We start from the raw sequence: 14,774 nt of genomic DNA, 5'->3' as shown, positions 1-14,774 counted from the left end.
GAGCACCTGCTGCCAGATCCCCCCTGCCTACCTGGATACGCGCATCGGGCAGATCATGGTGGCAGTGGACTACTTCGTCAAGTGCCTCTGGCACGGGGCCATCATCCCCAAGGAGAAACGCATCAAGTTTTCCGAGCGCTGGCGCACAAGCGTGGACGTCAACCAGAGCGGGAAGCCCGAGACCAAGCTGTGTCTGCTGAATGAGTTTGTCAATGGTGGTGAGTGGAGTAACTACAACAATAACAACTGCATCAGCATCAACAACAACAATAATAATGATAATGATAGCAATGATAATAATAATAATAATGGTATTTATATAGCGCTGGATCTTGTGCAGAGACAAATCAAAGCGCTTTCACACCAGTCATTCACACGCATGCATAACTCTAAAACTGTAGAAACTAAAGACAAGGAAGGGCAGGCAAGGGAGGCTATTTTGGGAAGAGGTGGGTTTTAAGGCCAGACTTGAAAGAGCTGAGTGTGGAGACTTGACGAAGTGAAAAAGGAAGTTCATTCCAATCGCAAGGTCCAGAAACAGAGAAAGAACGGCGGCCAACAGTCGAGTGTTTGAATCTGGGTATGCGTAAACAGAGTGGATCCGAAGCCGATCGTAGTGAGCGAGATGGAGTGCAGATGTGAAGGTGATAACGATAACAATGATGATGATGATGACGATGATGATAATTACAGTACTTTTATGGCGCAAACTCCACATATAATGGTCTCTAAGCGTCCCACGTGAAACAATACATATACATTAGTGCGTAATAGTATACAGTAATAATAATGATGATAACGATGAGTTATCATCTGAGTTTCATCTTCAGTTTGTTTCAAGGAGGTGTTGTCACAAAGCGTGAGTACTGATCCACATATTGTACGCTAAACCAGGCCTGCTGGGCAAGAAAAAAAATGGGGAGGACAGATGTCTGATCTTTGCATAAACCAAACGCGATGGTCAGGCCTTGGGAGACTACCCAAGGTTTTGTGTAAAACATTATCATAAAATGAACTGAAATAATCAAACAAGATCAACAAATAAGGAAATAGATAAACATCAACAATACAATAACGTGAAAATTACGTAGAATAAATAACCGAAGAAGACTTGGGTGCCTTTGTAACTGAACTCGGAAACTGAAACTTGGAGGGTGGTGGGGTGGGGGTAAGACGTGCATTTGTCATTGAACTCGCGAACCGAAACTCAGAATTATAGTTTGCAGTTGAATTTGCAGTCATAAAATGATATACTTTAGGTGGTGATATTGTGAACACTTGAATGGGCACAAGCTGTCTGTTTTGCAATGTAATTTGCATATGTGGCCTTTTGTGTATTTTGTGTGTGCACGCATTGAAAATTTTCTTTTTTTTTCTTTTTTAAAACATTTTATCTGGAGATGATAGATTAAGCGAAACGTATGAGGTCCTCGGGATATTTGCCCTTGGGGAGATGTCATGAACTTTTTATTTATCTTATTTCATTTTTGACTCACTTGTGTAAGCAAAGTGAGTCTATGTTTTAACCCGGTGTTCGGTTGTCTGTGTGTGTGTGTGTGTCTGTGTGTCCGTGGTAGACTTTAACATTGACATTTTCTCCGCAAATACTTTGTCAGTTGACACCAAATTGGGCATAAAAATAGAAAAAATTCAGTTCTTTCCAGTCAGCTTGTTTAAAACAATATTGCACCTCTGGGATGGGCACAAAAAAATTAGAAAAATGAAGCCTAATTATATGCAAACTGCATTTACTGTTATATTTATATTTTTTGTATTTTCTAAACTTGGCACTTTGATCTGATATTCGACCCAACAACTAGAGCAGTCATTATTATCATTTTTTGTTCAAACAGGAACTTCTTTTGCTAAGCATGGAAGTTTTATTTATTTTGCAAACGTTTTGGTGCAGATAGTAAAAAAGGGAAATTACTCTGTAATTAATGCTAGGGGATTTAATTTGCTTTAAACTGATCTTTCTCATCTTAAACATTACATTTTGAAATTATACTCAATACATAAAAAGCTTGGATTTTTTAAAAAGTGTATCACAAGTGAGTCTTGAAGGCCTTGCCTCTCTTGTTATCAGATGTTACAGAGTTTTGTGTTTAACAAAATTTGATTTTCTTTTTTAGGTGGGCAGTCCTGATAATCATGGCCCTGTGCAGCCGGCCTGGTTGTAAGCAACAATGTCTTATCTCCTTCCGTCCTTGTGCCGGGCAGGAATTTTAACCGTGACCGCCTTGGCAGAATCGGTTAGACATTCTGCCTTTTGATCCAGTGTTCACCAGTGATCAGGGTTCGAGGCCCCGTTTCGGTTTGGTGTTGTGGTCTTGGGAAAGGCATTTTACTGAGATTTTCCTCACTCCACCCAGGTGTGAATGGGTACATGACTTCGGTACGCTAGGGATCGGGTAAGGCCCCGGCCTTTCTATGAAGAGCCCTACCTAGACACAGTGGATGTGAAGTCACTGCCCCGATGGCTGTAAAAAGCGACTGGATCTTTAACCTTTAAAACCTGATGTGTCCGTTTGCTGTCGGCTGGACTATAAGCAACATTACATTGTGAGCAATGTCTTGTGTGGAGTGATGGCCTAGAAGTAACGCGTCCGCATGCGAAGCGAGAGAATCTGAGCGCACTGGTTCGATTCACACACCTCCATTAGACCTTGGGTGGTGGTCTGGACGCTTATCATTCGGATGAGACGATAAACCGAGGTCCCCTTTAAAAAACAACAACACAGACACACATGATCTTATGCCGATTAAAAAGTGCAGAGTTTGTCAATCAGTAGATTGTCACACAGATATAGAACTGTGCGTGAATGATGTAAATGCGTGCGTGAATGATGTGAATGATGTGACTTGAAGAGTTCATGTTTGTTGTTGTTTTGTTTTTTGCCTCTTTTTTGTTTGTTCGTTTCGTTGTTGTCGGTTTTCTTTTTTTTTCGGTCAATGAAGAAAGACATGTGAAGAGCACTAAAAGAAATGAAAGAAAAAAAGAGAGAGACAATGTGCTCCGTGATCTTGCATGCAACTGAGGCCACACACGCGCGCGCGCGCGCGCGCGCACACGCGCGTGCGCACACACACACACACACACACACACACATGCAACTGAGGACACACACACACACACACCACAACACAACAACCCGAGGTCCCGTGTGCAGCATGCACTTAGCGCATGTTAGAGAACCTTCGGCAACAAAAGGGTTGTCCCTGGCAAAAATTATGTAGAAAAATCCACTTCGATAGGAAACTGAATAAAACTGCAGGCAGGAAAACGGTACAAATAAATGGGTGGCGCTCTCAGTGTAGTAGCGACGCTCTCTCCCAGCATACGGAGAGCAGCCCGAATTTCACACAGAGAAATCTGTTGTGACAAAAAAGAGTAATACTTCTTCCTCTTCTTCGCTCGTGGCCTGCAACTCCCACGTCCACTTGCATGTACACAAGTGGGCTTTCACCTGTATGACGCTTTTACCCCGCCATGTAGGCAGTCATACTCCGTTTTCGAGGGTGTGCATGCTGGGTAAGTTCTCGTTTCCATAACCCACCGAACGCTGAAATGGATTACAGGATGTTTAACATGCGTATTTGATCTTCTGTTTGCGTATAACGCACTAAGGGGGTTCAGGCACAAGCAGGTCTGCACATATGTTGACATGGGAGATCGGAAAAAATATCTACCCTTTACGCACAAGGCGCCGTAACCGAGATTCGAACTCGGGACCCTCAAATTGAAAGTCCAACGCTTTAACCGCTAGGCTATTGCGCCCGTCTAATACAATACGATACAATACAATACAATACAATACACTATCTTCTCCATCTGTGTGTCCCGTGCCGGGCGGCGCTGCCGGCGGCAGGTCTGTCCGACATCACGGAGGACCCAGAGCTGTCGGACGCCTACAGCAACATGCCCGTGGAGCAGACCGCTGACCCCAAGGTGCTTGAGGAGCGCCGCTTCTTCACGTCGTACGCCGACCACCTGTGCATGGAGATGCACTTCTTCCAGCGCCACGTGCCCTTCCACCACAACCTCTTCGTGGCGGACTCCCACTACCGCGTCTCCAGCTGCATACGCTTGTTGGAGGAGAACCTGGACCACGCGGGATATGAACGGCTTTACGTCAGTACTGGTTACTAGTTACTAGTACTAGTAGGGGGGCTACGTGTGTGTGTGTGTGTGTGTGTGTGTGTGTGGATAGCGAATAGATCATTTGCCGGACGTATAGATAGATGTCCTCGGCGCTTGCATATGATTCAATTTATGTTTGTACCTTTTTGTGTACTACCCCCACGCCCCCTCAATATTCTTTGCGACCCTGCCGGTACACTTGGTGATAAAAACTGTATATACATGGTGAATCAGGGTTGTTTAGGAAGGAGTAGGCTTTTGAGTGTTGTTTGTAAGTAAGCAGCAGAGTGTGTGTATGCGTGTGTGCGTAAGAGAGTGAGGGATACAGAGAGAGAGGGATTCTTCTTCTTCTTCTTCGTTCGAGGGCTGTAAATCCCACGTTCACCCGTATGTACACGAGTGGGCTTTTACGTGTATGACCGTCTTTACCCCGCCATGTACATGATGTAGGTAGCCATACTCCGTTTTCGAGGTAGAGAGAAGGATGACTGAGGCTTGCACGTGTGTCCCCAGGCCCGCCTGCAGCACCACGAGGCGATGATCGAGGAGAACCTGATGAAGAAGCCGGATGTCGTGTATCAGCTGGAGCTGCTGAAGGTGGTCAGCTACCTGACGCCCTTCCTCATCGCCATGAAGAAACGCATGAAGATCCCCGACACCTCCCGCCTCCTCCCCAACCTCGTAGGTCAGAGAGAATTCAGTACTGGCTCTACATGATTATAATACCCTGAATAGCGAACAATGTACAAACAGTTTCAATTTCAAGATGTCAGAGCGTGCGGACAATCTATGATAATTATATACAACACCACATAATAATGCAGTAAAAAAAAAAAAAAAAAAAAAGTATATATATATATATATATATATATATAATGCAACAGATACTCGATCTCCTCATAAACCCATCGGTCTAGAGCCTATTGTAATTCTAGGTTTGTGTAAAAAATGAATTAAAATGAAATGAAATTATAAGACAAATAAATAAATAAATAGATACATTGAAATACAGCGAAGGGAAAGAAAGGCAGAAGGCGATTGACTGAAACAAGGATTAGAAAGAAAATAAGGCACACCCAGCGAACCCGCGCGCATCCACGCATGCGCGCACACTGACACCACCAGTGTGCAAATGCATACACACAAACACGCACGCACGCACACACACACACACACACATACACACACACACACACATTTATACACATATTTTTTTCATATATATATATTCATTTTATTTGTTGTTGTTGCTTTTCTTTAGCTTGTTCTCTCTCTCTCTCTCTCTCTCTCTCTCTCTCTCTCTCTCTCTCTCTCTCTCTCTCTCCTGTATTTTTTCCTTTTTTTTTTCACTTTTTTTCATTGATGGCTTAATACATAAAAGCAATTGTTGCTTATTGAATTTACAATCATGAAATAAAATCTTGACTTGACTTTTTACAATCATGAAATAAAAGGGGGGTGTTTTCTTTTTAATTCCTTGTCGTTGTGCAAATGCAGTGATGGGACTGAGTGCTAGCTGCTAGTGTTGTGGAGGCCGAATGCATGGATTGTGAAGGTATTTTAGCGAGAGAACTGACAGGGTAAGAAGGAAGGGCCGTAGGGGAACCAGTCAGGCGATGGATTTCTGATTGGTATTTAGCGAGAGAACTGACAGGGTAAGGAGGAGGGGCCGTGGGGGAACCAGTTAGGTTGTGGATTTCTGATTGGTATTTAGCGAGAGAACTGACAGGGTAAGGAGGAGGGGCCGTGGGGGAACCAGTTAGGTTGTGGATTTCTGATTGGTATTTAGCGAGAGAACTGACAGGGTAAGGAGGAGGGGCCGTGGGGGAACCAGTTAGGTTGTGGATTTCTGATTGGTATTTAGCGAGAGAACTGACAGGGTAAGGAGAAGGGGCCGTGGGGGAACCAGTTAGGTTGTGGATTTCTGATTGGTATTTAGCGAGAGAACTGACAGGGTAAGGAGAAGGGGTCGTGGGGGAACCAGTTAGGTTGTGGATTTCTGATTGGTATTTAGCGAGATAACTGACAGGGTAAGGAGAAGGGGTCGTGGGGGAACCAGTTAGGTTGTGGATTTCTGATTGGTATTTAGCGAGAGAACTGACAGGGTAAGGAGGAGGGGCCGTGGGGGAACCAGTTAGGTTGTGGATTTCTGATTGGTGTTTAGCGAGAGAACTGACAGGGTAAGGAGGAGGACCCGTGGCAGAACCAGTTAGGCTGTGGATTTCTGATTGGTATTTAGCGAGAGAACTGACAGGGTAAGGAGGAGGACCCGTGGCAGAACCAGTTAGGCTGTGGATTTCTGATTGGTATTTAGCGAGAGAACTGACAGGGTAAGGAGGAGGGGCCGTGGGGGAACCAGTTAGGCTGTGGATTTCTGATTGGTATTTAGCGAGAGAACTGACAGGGTAAGGAGAAGGGGTCGTGGCAGAACCGGTTCAGTTGTGGATTTCTGATTGGTATTTAGCGAGAGAACTGACAGGGTAAGGAGAAGGGGTCGTGGCAGAACCGGTTCAGTTGTGGATTTCTGATTGGTATTTAGCGAGAGAACTGACAGGGTAAGGAGGAGGACCCGTGGCAGAACCAGTTAGGCGTTGGATTTCTGATTCAGCTGTTCACCAGTGGTCAGGATTCAAGGCTCTGTTCTGGCCTGGTGTTGTGTCCTTTGGGAAAGACACTTAACTCAGATTTTCCAGGTCACTCTACCCAGATATGAATGAAGGGGTATCCGACTTCGGCTTGGGAAGGTTAAAACGGTGGAAAGACAGGACTGGGTCCTGTACCTGTACCGAGTCCTAGACGTAGCTGGTTGCTATAGGCGATCGTATTGCAATGTATAAGATGTATCTTTTGCGAAGTTATGTTGTTGTATTTCAGTGAGAACATTTACAGGATACTGTACCACCTGTTACGTGTTACAGGGGACGAGTGCCGAACGGAGAGAGAACTGCCGCCTCTGATCGTGGGTCCTGACTTCAAGTGTAAAAACTTCCTCTGTGGCAAGAACTACTTCAGCTTGCATGGAGGTGTATATCTCTCCGTCTGTCTGTCTCTGTCTGTCTGTTTGCCTGTCTGTGTCTCTATCTGTCTATCTCCATCAATCTCTCTTCCCCTTTCTCTCACTCCCCCCTCCCGCATCTCTCTCTGCATGCAGTGTCTATAATGATTATACACGAAGGGGATGATGCATAAACCTGTTTGCCGCATTAAATTTTGCTAACAAAAAAAAAAAAAGAAAAAGAAAAAAAAAATGAAGCTTTGACCCGCCAGGCATTGTCGGGATTCGAACTATGGTTCTTACAGAGGCCGCTCGGTTCGATAGTTCCCCGCTCTGACCGCTTGGCTGTCTTTCTCTTAGCTATCTTTTTACCCCCTACCTCTCCTCTCTGTGTGTGTGTTATATGTCTTCCCTTATCTTAGATGTTTGATGGCTGTGCCGGTGCTGTCTTTAAGATTTTGATTAATTTTTGGTATTCTGATGTAGGACGTCAAACCTTGTATATGTCGTGCTCAATAGCGGTAATTTTGCACATTACCGGTAATGCGCAACAGTTTTTGCGCATTACCGGTAATGGGCACATTTTGCGCATTACCAGTAATGGGTAATCGTTCAACATTGCGCATTAACGGTAGTCGGCACGTAGTGCGCAGGAGTAATTTTGCACATTACCGGTAATACGCAACAGTTTTTGCCCATTACCAGTAATGAGCAAAGCAGTTGGCGCATTACCGGTAATGGGTACAGTTTTGCGCATTACCACTAATGGGTAATCGTTCAACATTGCGCATTAACGGTAGTCTGCACGTAGTGCGCAGGAGATAACGGAAGTAGTTGACAGACTTCCAGTCTCGTGAATCTTTCGGCATGGTGAGCTCGGACCGGCAGGAGATCATAGTTCAGCATTTGGCATAACATATGACCCATCACCACGAAAAAGAAAACTGTTTGAATACCTAGAAGCGTTCGTTTGAATAAGTAGTCAAAATGAAAATGATTGTGACATCCTACTCATTTCGGGACGCGTCACATAAATTATCTCTCTGAATACGAAATCAGCAGTACTGACCAGACTTTCATTCACAATATTTGCTTTCTCAGAATTGTCAGCATGGATAGGTGTAGCCTTCGTGAGTTTGAGGACGCCACTGCGTTTTTAGTCATTTGTTATTTTATCAATGTGGTTTTCATCATTATCACTTGTGCATGATATATCATTTTCTCTTCTGTACTTTTAACTGTGCTCTTTTTTTCTATCTCAGTAACTCAACTCTTAAACAGGAAGAAGGCAGACTCACCCACTTCCTTTGACAGTGACATATCATTTGATGGTTATTGCTCTCTCTTCCAAACACCACCAGAATTCCATTGTTCATTGAATAATATAACATCTCTTCCCAACGCTGCAGGAATCCGCATTGATTTGGCCACAGAGCCGATGAGTCCTGCCAACCCAGAGGTGATCAAGAAGTACCCGCAGATCTGTAAGGAGTCTTTCAAACATCTGGCCACCCTTCTGGCAAAGGGGATTCCAAGCTACGATGCCTGCAATATGCTGACCCATGAGATCAACAAAAAGAAGTGAGGATATATACAACTCAGGGCTGGGTTGCGTTGCACAAGCGACCTCAGCATCACTGTGGAACTATATAGTGTTGACTTAGGAAAATCCTTAAAGCTGAGCAAACTCAGCTGTGCTCATCTCGCTTTCATGTACAATGATGATTTATGATATGGATACTTACTTTGCTTAGCGCCTATCTTCAGTCAGAGACGAAGATCCATGTGCTTTACAAACATGGAATCATTTACCTGGGTGGAGCCGACTGACAGCTGCCTTCTGGGCGCTCATCGTTCGTTTCATTCAATCTGGTTTCAGTCACACATACGCACACACGCACGAGCGTGCGCGCGCGCGTGCACACACACACACACACGCAACATTTTATGTGTATGACCGTTTTGGTTTTTTAACCCGCCATGTAGGTTGTCATACTCCGTCTTCGGTGGGCGGGGGGAGGGGGGGCGGTGCATGCTGAGTAAGTTTTTTGTTTCCATAACCCACCGAACGCTGGCATGGGTTACATGATCTTTAACGTGCGTATTTTATCTTCTGCGTGCATATACAAACAAAGGAGGTTCAGGAACTTGGAGGTCCGCACATATCTTGACCTGGGAGATCGGAAAAATCTCCACCCTTAACCCACTCGGGCGAGAATTCAGCGATTTAACCGTTTGACCACCGCCCCCGTCAACCCGGCCCTGCTTCCTAAAATATATATCCTTCGTGTACGTGAAGTGAAATTCAGGAACTGAGAGGTGTGTGTCAGAAGTCTATGAAGCAGTAAGCCCCTCCACCCCGCACCCCTGTCATGTTCAACCTTTAGTTCTTTAAGTTAAAGCTTAACCCTTTTACGATCATCTGGGCAGTGAATTCATATCTACTGTGTCTAGGGCTTGGCATAAGAAGGCGGGGCCGAATCCTCTTTTCCCACAGTTTTAACCTTCTCCAACTGAAGTCCTGTATCCATTCCCACTTGATGAGGAAAATTTACTTTCCCAAGGACACAACACAATGCCAAAACGGGGCCTAACCCTGATCATGGGTGAATACTGGATCAGAAGTCCAATATGTGACCGATTCTGCAGCAGCGTATCTTTAGTTCTTCAGAACTTGATAATTGAATGAGAGCGTTTTTGAATGATTTCACACTGTTTATCTTATGAAAAATGACACAGAAAGAAGATATTGTTTGATTGATTACAAATGTGGTTCTGTAATGTGAGACCAAGTCGGCTGCTGTTGTTCTTTGCTGGTGCCCAAGCTTTATTTTCTTTATAAAACAACCTATAGAAATGTTTATTGCATTTGTTTATTCACTGCATCATATACAACAAAGCACTCCACATAGAACGGCATGTACCATGTATGGTTTATCAGAAGATTAATTTATCAGAAAACATATTAATTTCAGTCACAACACTTCATTGGGATATGATGAAACGACAATTTATTTTCGTGTAGAATAGTTTCAATAATGAATTCGAATGGAACACCATCTGATGGTGTTCTGTCCTATTGTCCTTGATGATGCTGAAGTGTAACATGTGGCGGTGACACACGTTGATTGACGATGCAGATACTATGCCATGGTGATAGAGTTTGAGACGTACTACGGCAGTATCCCGCAGAAGCCGATGTGGGTCCGGGCCTTCGTTGATGAGATGATTAAGATGAAGGCCAAGAGGTTGCCGATGACTGACATCCATATCCAGGAGCAGTTCAAGAAGTATTTCGGTTACAAAAACTCCGTGAAATATAAGGTAAGAGGTCAGGGTTGAGCGATTTTACTAAATCCAGCGTCTATAGAAATTAGCGTGGAGTTAGGAACATTCTTAACACTGTGCAAATTTAGCTTTGCTAAGACTGCTTATGAAACTTGCATTTTAGTACAGCAATAGATTATAGTTCATTTCCGGTTGATCAGTTGTGTGTGGGTGTGGGCATGTGTATGCGTGTAGATGGAACGGGTGTGGACAATGAAGGTAAAAAGGCTTCATGGAGACCACCCAGAAATAGCCACAGGAGACAACTTAGTCCATCTTTCGGGAGATGTTGTGAGCTATTTCAAATTCTATTTTAACCCCGAGAGACCTACTTATCAAACTTCTGGAAAAGTCCACCAAAAGGATGGGAGGTTTGATAGTAGGAGAACTCTCCTGGAACACGTTTTCAGGTGAGGGACAATGTAGTGCTCACTGGCAACAAACAAACGAACACACCACAAAGTGAAAAGCAACGCTTTTTAGTTGACAATGCGATGCAGACCGTAAAATCAAATATCCCTTAAATGAACCTGTTATTCAATCCCATTTCGGAAATCTGAGCCTTTAGCAAAAGAAGTGGTGCACATATCTGACACAAAAAGAAAATATTGTTTGGTGCACATAGCTGACATAAATGAATCTAGTTGTACGGGTTCTCCAATAAGTCCGTTGCGGCGATGGAAAAAACTGGCCGGCACTGCAACGTATTAGTTTGATCCTGATCCTGAGTACAATCCCAATCTGATGCAGATGCCGGCCCTTGGCCTGAAGGCGGCCACGAAGCGAGGCATGGTGGCGGCGATCCAAGCTCTGTGCCGCAAAGGGGGCTCGCGGACAGGCAAGGCGGACGAGACAGGGCTGTTCATGATGCACTATGCCGCCATGTACAACCGTCCCAACATCACCGCCTTTCTCCTCATCAACGACGCCAAGGTCGACCAACGGCGCACTCAGGTGTTACCTTCGGGTGAGTTCATCCACAAAACAAAAAGGTTGTTGTCACCTGGCAGAATTCTGAAGGAAAAACCACTCTAGTAAACCCGGCTGTCTAAATGACGAAGGAAACGAATGACCATTACACCATCAGTCGTGGTCTGGGTGCTAGTCTTCTGGATTAGACGAGAAACCGAGGTCCCGTGTACAGCATACACTTAGCGTAGGTAAAAAGTTGTTTGTTTGTTGTTTTTTTGTTTTAAAGCCACGGCAATGGAAGGGTTTTCCCCTAGCAAATACATACATACAGAAAAGTCCACTTTTATGTGGAACAAAATTAATACGCTTGCAGACATAAAAAAAAGATGAGTGGCGCTGCACAGTGGCGAAGTGCCCTTCCAAGGAAAAGCAGCTGGAATTTCACGCAGAAAAATCTGCTGTGACAAAAAGTAATACAATACAAAATAAAGTAACGGTCATCGTGAATACAGGCAGACAACATATAGGCGAAAAAGCCAAGACTCTGTGTGTGTGTGTGTGTGTGTGTGTGTGTGTGTGTGTGTGTGTGTGTGTGTGTGTGTGTGTGTGTCTGTGTGTGTGTTTGTATGTATGTGTGCGTGCGCGCGCGTGCGCGTGTATGTGTGTGTGTGAAAATTGTTTATAAGAAGATCGATTGTTCGAAACAGGAATGGAGGTCGACGATCCACTCGGTAAAATGTGGTATCTTATTGTCCGAGTTTCTATTTATCTTTTTATGGTATTCTCTTCTTTCTTCGTTATGTTCGTTTTATTCATTTATCTGTTTATTTATTTATCTATCTATTTATTTTTCGTTTGAAGTAATGTGATGGTTTGCTTCTGTGTTACAATTGTTGCATGGTTCACATGTTACGCGGTTCGTTTTCGTTATCTCCTTCCCCTTTTCAACTCTGTGACACAAGAACAGAACTTTTCACCAGATTCCTCGTGACAAACAGCAATGTTCGGAGTGGGAGAACGCGTTCGATCCGCCGTTCATGATTTTGTCAAAAGAACTGTCCGGATTGATTATTGTGTGTATTACGCCCGAAAATGGATTTATCTATTTTTAAATATCTTTTTTGGGGTGGTGGTGGGGGAGCTGATCGTTTTCTCCAGACACGATCGACTGAATTGCTGGGGGAAGGGGGGGGGGGTGCGGGGTGGGGGGGTAGTACATAACAAGGTACGAACATATATCGAAAATCATTCGCAAACACAGATACACAGATACAGTAGAAATTAGGATACATACAAGTGCATATCAATCTAAAAACTTGTGCATACTGACACGCACGTACTGCACACACACACACACACACACACACACACACACACACACACACGTACACACGCACGCACGCACGCACGCACACACACACGTTTGAACAGAAGCCGCATATTACGTGTGGATGGGGTTGATGACCAGATCTTCAGGTAGATGATTGTTGATTGCACAATTCTGTTTATCATACTGGATTTGTTCGAGGGCCAGGACATTGCGTTTGGGGGAAAGCTATTGGCGAAGCGATTGGTTTTCGTCCTTATACTTCTGTACCGTCGACCAGAGGGGAACATTTCGAAAATCCTAAAAGCTGGATGTGATTCGTCCTGGCTGAGTGATTTTGCTTTCTGAGTAGCCGCTTATAATATATGTCTTTTAGAGAACGTAGATCAGCCCCGGTAATCTTGGTAGCAGTTTTCACGATTCTGTTAAGGGCTACAACTTCTGCCTTGGAAATGTTTCCGTACCAAACAGTAATAGCGAATGTCAGCACACTTTCAATGACTGCTCGGTAGAAATCAGCCATGGTTTCTTTTTTAATTCCGAACTTTTTGAGGCGCCGAAGAAAGTACACGCGCTGTTGTGCTTTCTTAACAATTTTTTTCCGTATTTTTCTCCCATTTCAAATCGTTGGAAATGATCAGTCCGAGAAATTTAAATTCGCTGATGATCACTACTTGCTTGTCTTTAATGACAAGTGGTAAGGGGTCAGATCTGGTCTTCTTGAAATCTAAAATTAATTATTTTGTTTTTGATACATTGAGTTCTAAGTTGTTTGGATAACACCAGCTGGCACGTTCCAGTATTTTTCCCTATATTTTGACTCATCACTGTTCGTGATCAGCCCTTCTAAAGTAGTATCGTCGGCAAACTTGACCATGGTGTTACATTCATTTTGAGTTTTACAGTCATGTGTGAATAGTGAGTTCAACAGTGGGGATAGAACACATCCCTGTGGGATGCCTATGTTGAGAATGCATGTGAAGGAGGTGAGGTCACCAACTTTAACAACTTGCGGTCTGCATCTTTGAAAGTTTAGGATCCATGCACAAATTGATTCAGGCAGCGAGAGGTCTTTCAGTTTAAAATATAGTTTTGATGGCACCATTGTGTTGAACGCAGAGCTGTAGTCAATGAAAAGTATCCTGGCATAGCTGTTAGGATTTTCGAGATGTCTGAGGACGTGGTAGAGACCTATGCTAATGGCATCTTCAACTGATCTGTTAGCTCTATAGGCGAAGTGAAAGGGATCAAAAGACGGAGGAATGCAGGTTTTTAGGAATTCCTCCATCTTTTGATCCCTTTCACTTCGCCTATAGAGCTAACAGATCAGTTGTTTCAAAACACTTTATTGTTGTGCACATGTATCATGTATTATGGGTGTGTGGGCTCAAATCTAGAGTTGACCAGGAAAGTGTATTGGCCCAAGCACAAAATCACAAATATATTGGATAAAATGGAAAGCGGTTGGTATTACCTTGGCATGAATACTATTTTCGAGATATGTTAGTTTCTTGGCACGATTACTCTGAATAAATTCAAACATTCGAGGAACGCATGCAATATGTCAGCCGATGCTGCTGAGTGGAGTGTATTTGTACTTGTATTTGTATTTCTCTTTTTTTGTCACAACAGATTTCTCTGTGTGAAATTCGGGCTGCTCTCCCCAGGGAGAGCGCGTCGCTACACAGAGCTAATGATGCTGAATGGATTGGATGTTTGCTTATGATACTGAATGCATTGTATGTTAGTCGAATGGATTTGATGATGTTGAATAGTGTGGATGTTAGCTGACTGGACTAGATGTTAGTTGATGCTGCTGAGTGGATTGAATGTTAGCTGATGATGCTGAATGGATTGTGTGCTAGCTGATGACGCTAAATTGGGCAGGTATTAGCTTATGATGCTGACTGGATTGGATATTAGTTGACGGTGTTGAACGGATTGTGTGTTAGATGATGATGCTAAATGAGGTGGATGTTAGCTGATGAACGAACGAACGAACGAAATTTTATTTTACGAGGGTAAAGGAGTAAGCACAAAGAACTTTTTTACATCCAGCCCTCTGGGCATGA

General features: G+C 43.8%; 1 protein-coding gene across 1 annotated transcript in view; it reads left to right on the top strand.

Moving 5' to 3' along the window:
* The window catches only part of LOC143278029 (ankyrin and armadillo repeat-containing protein-like), a 36,884-nt gene that overhangs the window by 1,950 nt on the left and 20,160 nt on the right, over nucleotides 1–14,774 (top strand). The window contains exons 2-9 of the mRNA XM_076583043.1: nucleotides 1–218; nucleotides 3,870–4,132; nucleotides 4,655–4,826; nucleotides 7,060–7,164; nucleotides 8,546–8,717; nucleotides 10,277–10,460; nucleotides 10,659–10,754; nucleotides 11,214–11,430. The exon at nucleotides 1–218 is cut by the window's left edge and continues 156 nt beyond it. Coding sequence (XP_076439158.1) covers nucleotides 1–218; nucleotides 3,870–4,132; nucleotides 4,655–4,826; nucleotides 7,060–7,164; nucleotides 8,546–8,717; nucleotides 10,277–10,460; nucleotides 10,659–10,754; nucleotides 11,214–11,430 — 1,427 coding nt within the window. The remainder of the gene's footprint in view (nucleotides 219–3,869; nucleotides 4,133–4,654; nucleotides 4,827–7,059; nucleotides 7,165–8,545; nucleotides 8,718–10,276; nucleotides 10,461–10,658; nucleotides 10,755–11,213; nucleotides 11,431–14,774) is intronic.

The sequence above is a fragment of the Babylonia areolata genome, chromosome 2, assembly GCF_041734735.1.
Source record: "Babylonia areolata isolate BAREFJ2019XMU chromosome 2, ASM4173473v1, whole genome shotgun sequence".
NCBI classification, from domain to species: domain Eukaryota; kingdom Metazoa; phylum Mollusca; class Gastropoda; order Neogastropoda; family Buccinidae; genus Babylonia; species Babylonia areolata.
This window is presented reverse-complemented; position numbering and strand designations above follow the sequence as displayed.